Here is a 15,536-nt window from a genome sequence, read left to right as displayed (position 1 = left end):
GGTCAGCTGTGCATCATCAGGCGTGCCCTGCCATGGAATCCCAGGTTTCATGACTAGTGAAGTCCGGATCAGAAGGTTTGGTGTGTTTTCCCGCTGGCCTCTGCAGCGGGAAGCACTCCACGTTTCTGCCTCCGCCACGGGAAGTAGTCTCAGAATGTGGGAATTCCGCTCTTCCACTAAATATTTTGTTTTGCACTTTATTGCAGGATGATAGTCTCGGTTGGATACTATGGATTGTCCTTCAATACTCCTAATATGCATGGAGACCCCTACGTCAACTGCTTTATCTGTGCAGCAGCTGAAATGGCGGCATATGTGACAACATGGATATTGCTGCGTACGTCACCTCGTCGAATCTCAATTGCTTGCATTGTGGGGTGCAGTGGAGTTCTGCTGCTGTTGACCCAGATCATACCTCCAAGTAAGAGTCTAAACCAGTTACTTCTGGAATCCTCAACTTTGCTGCAGAATGTTAGTGACTATGCAGAACAACCAGATTTTATTCTACATTGTTTCTAGAACACAACTTGGTCTAACAAATCCTATTCAGCGTTTTCATAGGCCAATTGCCTGCGGCATTGTCCACGGCTATTCGATAATTCCAAGCTTTGTGTGATGGGCAGAATTGATCCAATACATGTGCCCATGTTGCTGAGTTTTCTTTTGTGTTGTGGCTAAAAGTATAGAACCAGCATAATAGATGCAATTATATGGAATCCCTCATACACCAAACTGTCTATGCTTGGTTTTCACAGGTCACTATGTTCTTACCGCGATAATGGCAATGGTTGGTAAATTTGGTTATTCAGCCGTCTTTTCGATGATCTATGTTTTCTCAGCTGAACTGTATCCAACTGTGGTGAGGAGCATGGGCATTGCGGCATGTTCCATGGCATCTATGATTGCCACCATAATATCTCCATATGTTGCTTATCTGGGTAAGAGATATAAACTTTCAGCAACTCTTTTTTTTTTTGAGTTACTCAAATACTTTTAATTGATATCAGCACATTATACATTTGGTGAAAAGGGCGTCCTTAGTCTCATCTTATCGATCACATCCGACTTATTTTTGTGTGGGTGTATATCCCTCATTAAAATTTGTAATACCTAGTCACTGAGTCACCTGATTCGTGCTCCAACCTCTATCTTTCTGATTCAGAGATTGGATGCTACTAACTCATTGTGGCTAGCAGAGGGAGAATGGTTCTAGTTTTACACTATATAAGCATATTTTCCCCCCTCAAATCAATGGTACTGTTCCAGCAGGCTTCTCCCTATTATTACCAGGACAGTAAACCAAAGATGAAAATCTGCAATGGTAATAAATTTAATTCTGTTTGTCCATAAAGCCATAGAATTCCTACAGTGCAGAAAGAGGCCATTTGGCCCATGTCTGCACCGACCCTCTGAAAGCGCACCCTACCTAGGTTCACTCCCCGCCCTATCCCCGTAACTCTACCAAACCTGTACATCTTTGGACAGTGGGAGGAAACCAGAGCACGGAGGAAACCCACGCAGACACTGGGAGAACGTGCAAACTACAGTCACCCACGCCCGGGTGTCGAGGGGAGCAGCAGGTAGATTCTCGACTTCCAAGTCAGGACTGAGGAGGGTGGGTGGTCACCAATCAAAAGAATGGAAGGTGGCAGCAGCAGCCAGCCAGGAGTGCGCACACAGTCATTGAGAGATGAGGCTCCAGACCTGGCCACCCAAGCAAGAACGGGGAGGAGAAAACAGTCCGGAGACACTGAAGAAGGCCAGGCAAGCGCCGGCATAGTGTCTTGGAGAATCAGGGAGCAGCAGCCAGTGGAAGCAGGGTGACTCTGAGCCAGAGGCCAGCCAGGGAGGGCTGCAATGGAAAGGGCTGGGCAGTGACTAACATATTTATGTTTTTGCATGTGGACCTTGGGGTGGCCACCATGTCACTAGGGGACAGGGTGTGACATGGATCCCTAGAAAGAGGGAGAGCGCAGGGCCCCCAAAAGTGTTAAGTCAATCTCTGGCTATTTGTGTGTCAGTGTGGTTGAAAGTTTTTAAATGCATCCACTGAATTTTTCCCCCCCCCTCCACTTAGTGTTGTCTCTGGGCAGTGCAACTGAGACCTCCATTGAACTATAGCGCAATTCTGTTTTTTTTCTTTTAGGAATGCATAATAAAATATTGCCTTTTGTGCTCATGGGCAGCCTATCGATAGTGGCTGGAATTTTCTGCTTGCTGCTGCCTGAAACATATGGCCAACCTCTTCCACAGACTATTGATCAAGTAAAACCAATTTTATGGTAAGTCTGCAGCGTAGTAGGCACTTGTGTGATTAGATTGCCTTTTTTGTTTCTTTGTCCCACAATGTTTCTTTGTTTTTTTTTTTAATCCCGCAATTCTCTGCTGACTCTTGCAGAGACACATCTATGAACAAGATTTGCCTGCTTTCTGAAACGGTTGCAACTCTTACAAAAGGTTTCACAAAAATTAAAGGGCATTCACTGGATCATTTTTAATTATTATACCCTTGTCCAAAAATTGGAAAAAGGGATAAATCCTGTAACTGTGTACAAGGCCAGTCGCTCTAATGCCCGTGATGAGGAAACTGAGGTATTAATTTGGTACGGAATTAATTGGCACAGAGAAAAATAATAATCGCTTATTGTCACTAGCAAGCTTCAATGAAGTTACTGTGAAAAGCTCCTCGTTGCCACGTTCCGGCGCCTGTTCAGGGAGGCCGGTATGGGAATTGAACCTGCGCTGCTGGCCTTGTTCTGCATTACAAGCCAGCTGTTTAGCCCACTGTGCTAAACCAGCCCCAGTCCACTAAGAGTTGTTGAAGGCAAATTTTGTTTGATTAACTTGATTTGAGTTATTTTTGAAGTAACAGGGCTTGATAGTAATGTGGATGTAAACTTTCAAAAGCTTTTTCAAAAATTAACTCGGAAAATGAGGGGACCTGCATGGCTGTGTGCATACAGAAGTGGTTGAGGCACTGAAAGTGGTTCGTAGCATTGAATGAATGTTTATTTTTCATTGGCATTTCCCAGGGGTGGTGTTGGGACCACTGCTCATTTCACTAGGTTAATGGCCTGGTCTTCAGCACGCAGGGTATTATTTCAAGGTTTGCAGATGAACTGAAACTCTGCAATCATAATAAACACAGAGGATTATCAGACTTCAGGACAATGGACGAATAGCAATGAGGTTTGATGTGGAGAAGTGAAAGAGATTCATTTTGGTAGGAAGAATGTGAAGATGATGTAAACTAAATGGTCCAATTTTAAAGGGGGAGAGGAATAGAGACCTGGTGGTATAATTTTGTTTATGAATAGAGATAGTGGCCTGTAACTTCTTTTGAGTGGCAATCACCGGCAGATTGTCACTGTGAAGGGACGTGCGCCCTGATCTCTGTGGAGCTGGGTGCTGACTCTATCAGGCCCCGTCCCACCAGAGTGACTGCATGCCCACTTTCTTTTTCTTTAAAAAGAGGCTCAAGATGGGGAGAGAACTGGTCTGTGCAGTTGGAGAGGTACATGCCAGTTTTCAGTCTGACCCTGACATTTTGCCAATATCAGGTCAGATTCTGGCCGTGGGCTGTGGGTGTCTACTGAGAGCCATCTGCTGCCCGTGCCCCATTCTGCCATCACTCACCTGTGGCTGGGGTTCCTCGGTGATCCTGGCCGTGAGGTGACTGCACTGCCTGCAGCGGCCACCACTACCATGCTGTTCGATGTGCCAATGCTGGCGTCTGACCATGGCAGGGCAGGATTTGCACCACAGGGGTCCTTAGTCCTGGAGATGCCCTGCCATTGCCTAACCAAGTGGCATTTAATTCCAGTCCTCCTTATCCAAAAGTGAGGTGGGTGAGAGCCCGCCCAGTAGGAAAAAGACATTAGAATTTTCAAATCTCAGTATAAATCACTAATACTGACAGCAGTAATACAAGGTGTGCAAAGAAACCAGTTCAGACAAGTTTTAGAGATACCCTTTTACTGTTTTGTTTTTTTTTCTGGCCGGTCGCCTCCATTAAATACCAACCATATTCTCTTGTCATTCATCGGTTACTGCTGTCACCATGTTTATTACAGGTTCCATCGACCTAACTGTTGAAAGGATTACCCACTAATTCCGATTTCCTGCACCTTGTGCGTTCTGGCTGGGGAAGCGATCGTAACTTCAACTCTCTGAAGTTTTGATGTTTAAGAGGAAAGTGTTCACCTTTTTGTATATTTTTATTCCAGTTGTGCAACAATGAGGGATTACATCATAGTGCCAGGAAAGGATAATGTTGAAAATGAACAACGCTTGGACAGTCAAAAGGGAGCTGTTTGACATTTTTTTAATAAAATGTGGCATCTTCAGAATTTTTTTTTTTTGAGAGAGAAATGTGAATGAAATGGCTGAACTTTAATTTTAGAAGTCAGCAATTCTGGCACTGTTTGTATTCGCAACCGATGCCATGCTAATAAAATCTCATTTGTAAATCTTGGAGAATGTTTCTTTTTTCAGTGACGATACAATGGAGTCAGCAGTTATCTGGACCTGACTAGAAAGCCAGGAAGGACATTTGTTTTTGTACACTATTTATTTGTGTCCAGTCAAATTATCTAGTAAGAAGTTATCACATTTTAGCAACTAAAATCTCCATCCTTGTTTTCAAACCCCTTCATGGTGCCTTTCTCTCTCAACATCCAAAACATCAGATTCCTGCATTGTTCCAGTTATGGTCTCTTGCATATCCATGTTTCTTTTCCCCGCCACCCTCACCATTGGAATTTGGTACAGTGAGGTAATTCGGTGCGGAATGAGAGAAGGTGCTTTTTCCCTACCGTGTGTGTGCGCGTGCGTGTGTGCGTGACCACCAGAACGGGCAGGCAGTCAGTGCAGGAATCCCCGGTGGTTGTGCCCCTATCGGGGGGAAAACAGCAGCAGTCAGAGCAGTGGCTCCTCAGCTGGCTTTGATGTTCAGCAGGCAGGGTCAAAGCTCAGAAGTCATAAGGGATTGTATAGTCAGGGGCACAGATGAGCGCTTCTGTGGACGTGAAAGAGACTCCAGGATGGTATGTTGCCTCCCTGCTGCCAGGGTCCAGGATGTCTCCAAACGGGTAGCAGGCATCCTGAAGGGGGAGGGCAAACAGTCAGACGTCGTTGTATATATCGGTACTAATGACATAGGCAGGAAGGGGCATGAGGTTTTGCAGCAGGAGTTCAGGGAGGTAGGCAGAAAGTTAAAAGACAGGACCTCTAAGTTGTAATCTCGGGATTACTCCCTGTGCCACGTGCCAGTGAGGCTAGAAATATGATAGAGCAGCTAAACATGTGGCTAAACAGCTGGTGTTGGCGGGAGGGTTTCCGTTATGGACCACTGGGAGCTCTTCCGGGGCAGGTGTGACCTGTATAAGAAGGACGGGTTGCATCTAAACTGGAGAGGCATAAATATCCTGACCTTGAGGTGTGCTAGTGTCACATGGGGGGGGGGGGGGGGTTAAAACTAGTATGGCAGGGGGGGGTGGGTAACGGAGCAATATGTCAGAAGGTGAAAAAATTGAGGGAGAAGTAGGGAATAGGGCCAGTATGGCTCTGAGGAAGAGCAGTCGGGCAGATGTTGCTTGAAAACGGCTGGACTGGTGGTCTGAAGTGCATATATTTTAATGTAAGAAGTATAACAGGTAAGGCAGATGAACTTGAGAGCTTGGATTAGTACTTGGAACTATGATGTTGTTGCCATTACAGAGACCTGGTTGAGGGAAGGACAGGATTGGCAGCTAAACGTTCCAGGATTTAGATGTTTTAGGTGGGATAGAGGGGGATGTAAAAGGGGTGGAGGAGCTGCGCTACTGTTTGGGAGAACATCACAGCTGTATAGTGGGAGGACACCTGAGGGCAGCGAGGCCATATGAGAGATTGGGAATAAGAACGGTGCAGTCACAATGTTGGCGGTTTAATAAAGGCCACCCAACAGCCAGTGAGAGATAGAGGAGCAGATAGGTAGACCGATTTTGGAAACAAGTAAAAGCAACCGGGTTGTTGTGATGGGAGACTTTAACTTCCCCAATATTGACTGGGACTCACTTAGTGCTAGGGGCTTAGACGGGGCAGAGTTTGTAAGGAGCATCCAGGAGGGCTTCTTAAAACAATATGTAGACAGTCCAACTAGGAAAGGGGCTGTACTGGACCTGGTATTGGGGAATGAGCTCGGCCAGGTGGTAGAAGTTTCAGTAGGGGAGCATTTCTGGAACAGTGACCACAATTCAGTAAGTTTTAAAGTGCTGGTGAACAAGAATAAGAGTGGTCCTAAGGTGAATGTGCTAAATTGGGGGAAGGCTAATTATAACAATATTAGGCAGGAACTGAAGAACCTAGATTGGGGGCGGATGTTTGAGGGTAAATCAACATTTGACATGTGGGAGGCTTTCAAATGTCAGCTGAAAGGAATTCAGGACCAGCATATTCTTGTCGGAAAGAAGGATAAATATGGCAAATTTTGGGAACCTTGAGTATCGAGAGATATTGTAGGCCTCGTCAAAAAGAAAAAGGAGGCATTTGTCAGGGCTAGAAGGCTGGGAACTGACAAAGCCTGTGTGGAATATGAGGAAAGTAGGAAGGAACTTCAGCAAGGAGTCAGGAGGGCTAAAATGGGTCACGAAAAGTCATTGACAAATAGGTTTAAGGAAAATCCCAAGGCTTTTTTTACGTACATAAAAAGCAAGAGGGTAGCCAGGGAACGGATTGGCCCACTGAAGGACAGGTGAGGGAATCTGTGTGGAGCCAGAGGAAATGGGTGAGGTACTAAATGAATACTTTACATCAGTATTTACCAAAGAGGAGTTAGTGGATGTTGAGTCTAGAGAAGGGTGTGTAGATAGCCTGGGTCACATTGAGATCCAAAAAGACAGTGTTGGGCGTCTTGAAAAATATTAAGGTAGATAAGTCCCCAGTACCTAATGGGATCTACCCCAGAATACTGAAGGAGGCCAGAGAGGAAATTGCTGAGGCCTTGACAGAAATCTTTGGATCCCCACTGTCTTCAGGTGATCTCCTGGAGGACTGGAGAATAGCCAATGTTGTTCCTTTGTTTAAGAAGGGTAGCAAGGATAATCCAGGGAACTACAGGCCGGTGAGCCCTGTCAGTGGTAGGGAAATTACTGGAGAGAATTCTTCGAGACAGGATCTACTCCCATTTGGAAGCAAATGGATGTATTAGTGAGAGGCAGCACAGTTTTGTGAAGGAGGTCGTGTCTCACTAACTTGATGAGTTTTTCGAGGAGGTCACAAAGATGATTGCAGCTCGGGCAGTGGATGTTGTCTACATGGACTTCAGTAAGGCCTTTGACAAGGTCCCTCATGGCAGGCTGGTACAAAAGGTGAAGTCACACGGGATCAGGGGTGAGCTGGTAAGATGGATACAGAACTGGCTAGGTCATGAAAGGGTGCATTTCTAATTGGATGGCTGTGACCAGTGGTGTTCTGTAGGGATCAGTGCTGAGACCTTTGCTGTTCATAGTATATCTAAATGATTTGGAGGAAAATGTAACTGGTCTGATTAGTAAGTTTGCAGACGACCCAAAGGTTGGTCGGATAGCGATGAGGACTGTCAGAGGATACAGCAGGATTTAGATTGTTTGGAGACTTGGGTGGATAGATGGCAGATGGAGTTTAATCCGGACAAATGGGGTAATGCATTTTGGAAGGTCTAATGCAGGTAGGGAATATACAGTGAATGGTAGAACCCTCGAGAGTATTGACAGAGATCTAGGTGTACAGGTCCACAGGTCACTGAAAGAGGCAACGCTGGTGGAGAAGGTAGTCGAGAAGGTATATGGCATGCTTGCCTTCATTGGCCGGGGCATTGAGTATAAGAATTGGCATGTCATGCTGCAGCTGTATAGAACCTTAGTTAGGCCACACTTGGGAGTATAGTGTTCAATTCTGGTTGCCACACTGCCAGAAGGATGTGGAGGCTTTAGCGAGGGTGCAGAAGAGATTTACCAGGATGTTGCCTGGTATGGAGGGCATTAGCTAATCTGTTTGTTCTCACTGGAATGACCGGTTGAGGGGCGACCTGTAGAGGTCTACAAAATTATGAGGGGCAGAGACAGAGTAAATAGTCAGAGGCTTTTTCCCAGGGTAGAGGGGTCAATTACTAGGGGGCATAGGTTTTGAGGAGCGAGGGGCAAGGTTTAGAGGAGATGTATGAAGCAAGTTTTTAAACAGAGGGTAGTGGGTGCCTGTAACTCGCTGCCAGAGGAGGATGGGAATAGAGGGATACAGACCCTGAAATGCAGAAGATTTTAGTTGAGATGGGCAGCATAGTCAGCACAGATGAGGGCCGAAGGGCCTGTTCCTGTGCTGTATTTTCTTTGTTCTTTGTATTGCCAACCATATGTACAGGTACTTTTTTTTTTTAGCCCCAAGGTCTGGGATGCCTTCCCTACCTCCATCACCTATTTAACCAAGCTTTGGTGACTAGTCTTTTTTTTTGTTTGGTAAATGTCAGGACTCAATTGTTTTATTTTCTTCCACTAAGATTTGATTGTCCGGTTGATCGGAGGTGTAGAAAATAAAACATTATTGCTAATTATTCACTTTAATACGTTTGCATAAGAACTGAATCAAAACTTGAAACATATAAACCTGGTTAAATACATGGCAAAGGAAAGCATTACACACACATGCATAAAGAAATTAGTTCAAACAGGACGAAACCTTGCCCATGAGTTTGGTCTTTTATCTATGGTCTGATCCCTCATTTACACTCCGGCTTCTAATTCTCAGCTGAGTCTTCCTGATTTATTCAAAAGGATATTAATCAAACATTGGCCATTACCAATCATATCGCTGGTCATAAACCTTGCTGTAACTAATTAATTGATATGTTCTTACTGTAAAATGCACAAATACAATAGTCAGCAAATATGAAACATTCACGGAAACGATATCTAAATTTCAAGTTGCTTAGAGTTCAATAGTTGATTCATTTTCTAAAACAATGACTGCATTGTCACAGTCAAGGCATTTTTAATAATTTTGCTCTTTTTGTTTAGCTTATTTAGCACCTAAAACCAGCACATAGAGCCACAAATGAATCAATATCAGTAAGCATCCTGTGACTCCTCTTATTACACTGATGGCACCACAGGAACGCACATTGTTGTTGGTTTAATTGCATTTGTATTAACCTGCATTCTCTCTGCTGAAGGGCTGGAATCTGCTCCTATAGTTCACTTCAGTGGCAAAATTTAGTACAGATCCAGATAAAGGCCCACTGTTTCACACTGAACTGATCCAATTTATCCAAATCACAGTATAATATACACATTAGGAATTGTCTATTCGATGCATTGACCCTGCTCTGCCATTCAATAAGACCATGACTGATCTGATTGTGACCTCTTGACTCCAGATACCATACGACTCTACTTTTGTCTTAAAACATTCAATGAGATATAAAATTATATTTGAGAGAATTGATTGGCATTTACCAATTTGTCCAGAGTGTTGCATGGGCCAGCAAATAGAGCTAATAGAAAGAATGTGAAGGGAATTGATTCCAAAAGTAGGAAGGTTATGCTTCAGTTGTACATGGTGTTGGTGAGACCACACCTGGAGTATCTTATATGGTCTTCGTCTCCTTATCATAGAATTTACAGTGCAGAAGGAGGCCATTTGGCCCATCGAGTCTGCACCGGCTCTTGGAAAGAGCACCCTACCCAAGGTCAACACCTCCACCCTATCCTCATAACCCCGTAACCCACCCAACACTCAGGGCAATTTTGGACACGAAGGGCAATTTAGCATAGCCAATCCACCTAATCTGCACATCTTTGGACTGTGGGAGGAAACCGGAGCACCCGCAGGAACTAGAACTAGGGGCCAATGTTTAAAAATAAGGGGGTGCCCATTTAAGACTGAGATGTTTTCCTCTCCAGAGGGTTGTGAGTCTCCAGAGGGTTGTGAACTCTGCTTCCACTGCCTTTTGAGGAAGAGAGTCTTTGAATATTTTTGAAGAGCTAAATAGATTCCTGATTTAGGAGGGGTAAAAGGTTGTCGGTGACAAAGGTTGTCCGCAAACCCACGCAGACACTGGGAGAAAGTGCAGAATCCACGCAGACAGTTGCCCAAGGCAGAAAATGAACATGGATCTCTGGTGCAGTGAGGCAGCAGCACTAACCACTGTGCCGTTCCTGGAACGTTCCTGTTTTATGCCCCTTCTCAACTCCCATCTCACCCCTATCCTGCTTTCTGGAATGATAAGCAATCATTGGATTGTGTGATCATCGGGCTCTTATTGAATCATGGAATTTACAGTGCAGAAGGAGTCCATTCGGCCCATCAAGTCTGCACTGGCCCTTGGAAAGAGCACCCCACTTAGGCCCACACCTCCACTCTATCCCCAGTAACCCTACCTAAGCTTTTTGGACTCTAAAGACAATTTAGTATGACCAATCCACCCAACCTGCACATCTTTGGACTAGGAAACTGGAGCATTCAGAGGAAACCCACACAGACACGGGGAGAACATACAGATTCTGCACAAACTGTGACTCAAGCCGGGAATTGACCCTGGAGCGGTGAAGCAATTGTGCTAACCACCGTGCTACCATTCCCGCTACTGAGAATTGCCATCTTCCCCCCCACCCCCCCTCCCACTCTAGGAGGAGAAAAAAGAGCAGCAGCATGAGTGATGGACTCGTCACTTGGTCTCACACTTGCAATCACCAGCTCAGACACTAGCAGAGAATATCAGCAAAAGGACTAGCAATACCGTGGTCCAGGATATTGTCAGTCACTGGGCATAAGTGGGCCGCACCGCAGTCAGACCAGGAGGAAAAGGATGCTTCCATTGTTAACTCCCCACAAGTTGCAGCTACAAGCAAATTATTAAATGGGATTATTATTTTGGAAAGGAAGAATGTGCAAGGTTTACAGGGAGAAAGCAGGGGAATGCAAGGTTTACAGGGAGAAAGCAGGGGAATGGCGTGAGGTGAATTGCTCCTGCAGAGAGCCAGCACGGTTACAGCAGACGAATGGCCTCCTGTGCTGACTGATTGTTGGGGTTCTGGTAGCAATTCACATTGGCTTTTTGTGCAGACTGAGTTGAGTGTGCGATGACCATCCTGCCTTTCTAGAGCATTCTGTTTCACCCTCACCACACTAGTAACAAATTTCACATTACTCTTGGCAACTTTTCCCAGTCCATTTTGTCAACTGTTAAGGTGTAGTTGCAGGCCACAACTGCCAGGTGTCACCATGTAACAAGTTTTGCTTATGTCTCTTCCAACTCCATTGCTATGTTGTACATAGAGGAGTCCGTAATTTTTTTTGCACTGATTCGACCAACTGATATAACTGACAAAAGAATCTGGGATTTTAAGCATAAGTGAGTTGGGATGGAATGTCATTGGCCTGAAATGTTAACTCTGTCTGCCCACCGATGCTGCCGGACCTGCTGAGATTTTCCGGTGTCTTATGTTCTTTCTTTTAGATTTCCAGCATCCACCGTATTTTGCTTTTGTATTTGTGTTCATAACTCACATGCACACACCTTTCCACGATCTTCAACAGTCATTTACGTTGTTATGACACCGGGCTGGTGCGTGGTCAATTTCACCCTCGCGTGACCTGGAGTCGCAACTCGGGGGTGGGGGGGGGGGGTTGTCCATTTTAGTTAAAATACTCAAGGTCCTTGGTTGAGCCCAATAAACTACAGTCACCAGATTTGTAACTTTAACACTCAAGTAACTTTTTATTATGTATAGTATTATAATTCATTGTACAGAAACTGCAACCTCTTTCCCAACCCACCCCTTCTAACTGCACCCATTCTATATATACACGTACTCTCTCACTCTCTCTCTCTCACGCACATACACACTCGGGAAAGAATGTTGGAAAGGGAAAGAAAACATTAGTAAGCATAAAAGAATAAAGTTCTTTGACGCACTGGGATGGCTTCCAGTTAGTGTCTGTCTGAAGTTCAGCTTTTGTTTTAGAACTATAGAATTGCTGCAGTGTAGAAGGAGGCTATTCGGCCTATCAAGTCTGCATCGACCCTCTAAACGAGCACCCTATCTGCCAATCTGTCCACTCTGCTGGTTCATTCCTGTAACCCTGTTACCCCCTACTTAACCTGCACATCTGTGGACACTAATGGGAAACTTAGCGTAGCCAATCCACCAAACCTGCACATATTTGGACTTTTTGATACTTCTTCCTCGTAGGCTTGAGATGATTTTCTCTGGCAAGGTTGTCTATCTTCTCTGTAAACTCATCGATTTCAGATTCACTGCAACGGATGTACCAGACGCCACTGCGTTCAGAACATAAGAACTAGGAGCAGGAGTCGGCCATATGGCCCCTTGAGCCTGCTCCACCATTCAAAAGATCATGGCTGATCTTTTGTGGACTCAGATCCACTTACCCGCCTGCTCACCTTAATTCCTTTCCTGTACAAAAATCTATCTATCTTTGCCATTAAAATATTTAATGAGGTAGCCTCAACTGCTTCACCTGGACAGGGAATTCCACAGATTTGGGAAGAAGTTCTTCCTCAACTCAGTCCTAAACCTGCTCCCCCTTATTTTGAGGATATGCCTCCTTGTTCTAGTTTCACCCACCAGTGGAAACAACCTCCCTACTTCTATCTTATCTGTTCCCTTCATAATTTTATATGTTTCTATCATATCCCGTTCATTCTTCTGAATTCCAATGAGTATAGTCCAAGTCTACTCGGTCTCTCCTCATAAACTAATCCTCTCCACTCTGGAATCAACCAAATGAATCTCCTTTGCACCCCTTCCAGTGCCAGTATATCCTTTCTCAAGCAAGGGGGCCAAAATTGTACATGGAGCTCCAGGTGTGGCCTCACCAGCACCCTAATCAGTAGCAACATAACCTATTTGTTTTTAAACTCAATCCCTCTAGCAATGAAGGTCAAACTTCCATTTGCCTTCTTAATTACCTGCTGCACCTGCAAACCGACTTTTTCCGATTCATACACAAAGACACCCAGGTCCCTCTGCACAGCAGCATGCTGCAATTTATTTACCAATTAAATAATAGTCCATTTTGCTGTTATTCCTATCAAAATGGATGACCTCACATTTACCAACATTGTATTCCATCGGCCGGACCCTTGCCCACTCACTTAAACTATCTATGCCCCTCTGCAGACTTTCAGTGCCCTCTGCATAATTGGCTCTACCACTCATCTGAGTGTCATCTGCAAACTTTGACACATTACACTTGGTTCCCAATTCCAAATCATCTACATAAATTGCGGTCCCAACATTGATCCCTGAGGCACACCACTAGCTACTGATCACCAACCAGAAAAAACACCCATTTGTCGCCACTCAGTCAGGATATTGTGTGATGGATCAAGTGACCTGCTGCATCAGAGAAAATGTTGAAGTTCATGAATGCTGGCTTTGAAGGCAGACCAAGGCAAGCTAGCAGAACGGTTCGATTCCCGTAACCGCCTCCCCGAACAGGCGCTGGAATATGGCGACTAGGAACTTTTCACAGTAACTTCATTTGAAGCCTACTCGTGACAATAAGTGATTTTCGTATGGAATTTGAACAGCGCTGTATGCTCACAGGCCAAACTGCACAGAGACTGAGTGATGCAAAACTCAAACAATCACTATCAGAAAAGAAAGGGTTCAGTCTAGAAATCGCGGATGAAAAGTCCAGATCGAAAGGAAAAAGTAACATGAACTTCTCACAAAGACAAAACGCTGAAATCCAGTTCAGATCAAAAGGAAAAAGTAACTTGAACTTCTCACACAGACAGAATGCTGAAATCCGCTGTAAAATGGCATCGGAGCACATTTCACAGTCTCTGGGGAACAAAGAATGAAAATTTGCGTCTGCGCATGCGCAGGGAACAGAAGCCGCGCATGCGCAGTTAAAATCAGCCATTTTGCATTCTGCGGGCGCAGTTTTAAAAAAGTTTTGGTCGTGGATCGTTACGCGCATGCCCAGTTGAAAGGAACGAGTGCACCATTCAAAGATGGTTCTGCGCATGCGCAGTGGACACACAACCGCACAGTAAAGGAAGACCGATTTGCGCATGCACAATCGAATCTTACACATGACGTCACGAGCATCATGACGTCTGAGGACCCGGAAGACGCCCACTTAAAAGGGAAATGCCCGAAAATTAAAAACAAGATACTTAAAGCTGTAAAACCCAATTTTCTTACCTCAAAAGACAGAAAAACGCCTGAACTTACACCAGCAGTTGAAAATTACTCTCACAACACCCTGGAACAAGCAGTCTGCACCACCCAACGTGAAGAGAACAAAAACAATTCCGAAACAAAAAAAAGATGATTTGTTTTTCGAACAATACTACTCAGACGTGGCTGAGTTATTCGGATATGCTGATCACAGCATCAGCAACACGGTCGCAAAGCTCAACACGACTCTACTCATGGTAGATGAATCCAACACCATGGTGCCATGGCAGATCGTCAATACATTGGATGACAGCAATACCCAAGACGAAGACGACACCACACAGAGAGCACAGAAAGACTCCACAGAGAGAACGATGAAAGACTCCACAAAGAGAGTGACGCGAGCCTCCACAGACAGCTCGTTGAAAGACTCCAAAATGGAAGCAAGCAAACACTCCCTGGCGAACACCATGCATGAACAAGACCATGAACGTCAACCCACCGTCTCTGAGCAACCGCAAGCAGACTATGAAAGTCTACCAAGCTCACATTATCAAGAAGAAGACAATGTAAATCTACCCACTGCATGCGAGAACAGTGACAAGGTGATCACACTCGACATACAGGAGGTGCAGGATCACAGCGAGACTGACAGTTCTCAGCTCGTCTGTACAGAAGCAGAGAGTAGGGCCACCCAAGAGTCCAGAGAGACCACGTCAATAGAAACCATGAAGATTTTGACTCCAGAAGAGGAGCGCCAAGACCAACAAGAAAATGAAATCGCTAAGAATTTGACTCCGCAAGAGGAGCACCAAGGAAGCAAAGAAGAGGAATCAAATCCACCACAAATGACTGATGTCACCAGCATCAATGCAACATCAGATCAATCTCTAGATGAAACGTTCAATGTAACAGATACCACAAAGGACACTTGCACCAATAACTGTGACAATGACTCAAATTATCCACACGGGACACTCATTGAGCACAAGAAAACCAAAAACCACAAGAAGCACAGCAGAAACAAGAACAACAACAGCAAGAACAAAAGCAACATGAAGCGTGATAAGAACAACAAAAATCACAAGAAGCACTGCAGAAACAAGAACAACAGCAACAACAAAAACTACAAGCACAACAACAAAAACTACAAGAAGAACAACAAAGACAACAAGAAGCATAACAAAGACAACAACAAGCATGACAAGAACCAAGACAGAAACGACAAAAACAGCAACAAGAACGACAATGAAAACAACAAAGACAGAAACAACAACAATGAAACTACAACTTGTACAAAATGGTACAACTCTGCACATGAAGGACAATGCCACAGCATACTGCAAAACAATGACAAGACTACAAACA

The 15,536-nt window shown here is 44.7% G+C and overlaps 1 protein-coding gene across 1 annotated transcript in view; it reads left to right on the top strand.

Annotated features, from left to right (window-relative positions):
* LOC119970028 (solute carrier family 22 member 5-like) overlaps window positions 1-4,469 on the top strand; it is a 57,152-nt gene extending 52,683 nt beyond the window's left edge. The window contains exons 7-10 of the mRNA XM_038803976.1: window positions 207-421; window positions 756-938; window positions 2,147-2,282; window positions 4,227-4,469. Coding sequence (XP_038659904.1) covers window positions 207-421; window positions 756-938; window positions 2,147-2,282; window positions 4,227-4,317 — 625 coding nt within the window. The 3' untranslated portion in view covers window positions 4,318-4,469. The remainder of the gene's footprint in view (window positions 1-206; window positions 422-755; window positions 939-2,146; window positions 2,283-4,226) is intronic.
* The last annotated feature ends 11,067 nt before the right edge of the window (window positions 4,470-15,536 follow it).

The sequence above is a fragment of the Scyliorhinus canicula genome, chromosome 8 (genome assembly GCF_902713615.1).
Source record: "Scyliorhinus canicula chromosome 8, sScyCan1.1, whole genome shotgun sequence".
Classification (NCBI taxonomy): Eukaryota; Metazoa; Chordata; class Chondrichthyes; order Carcharhiniformes; family Scyliorhinidae; genus Scyliorhinus; species Scyliorhinus canicula.
Note: the sequence above shows the minus strand (reverse complement) of the source record. Positions and strands in the feature narration are given on the sequence as shown.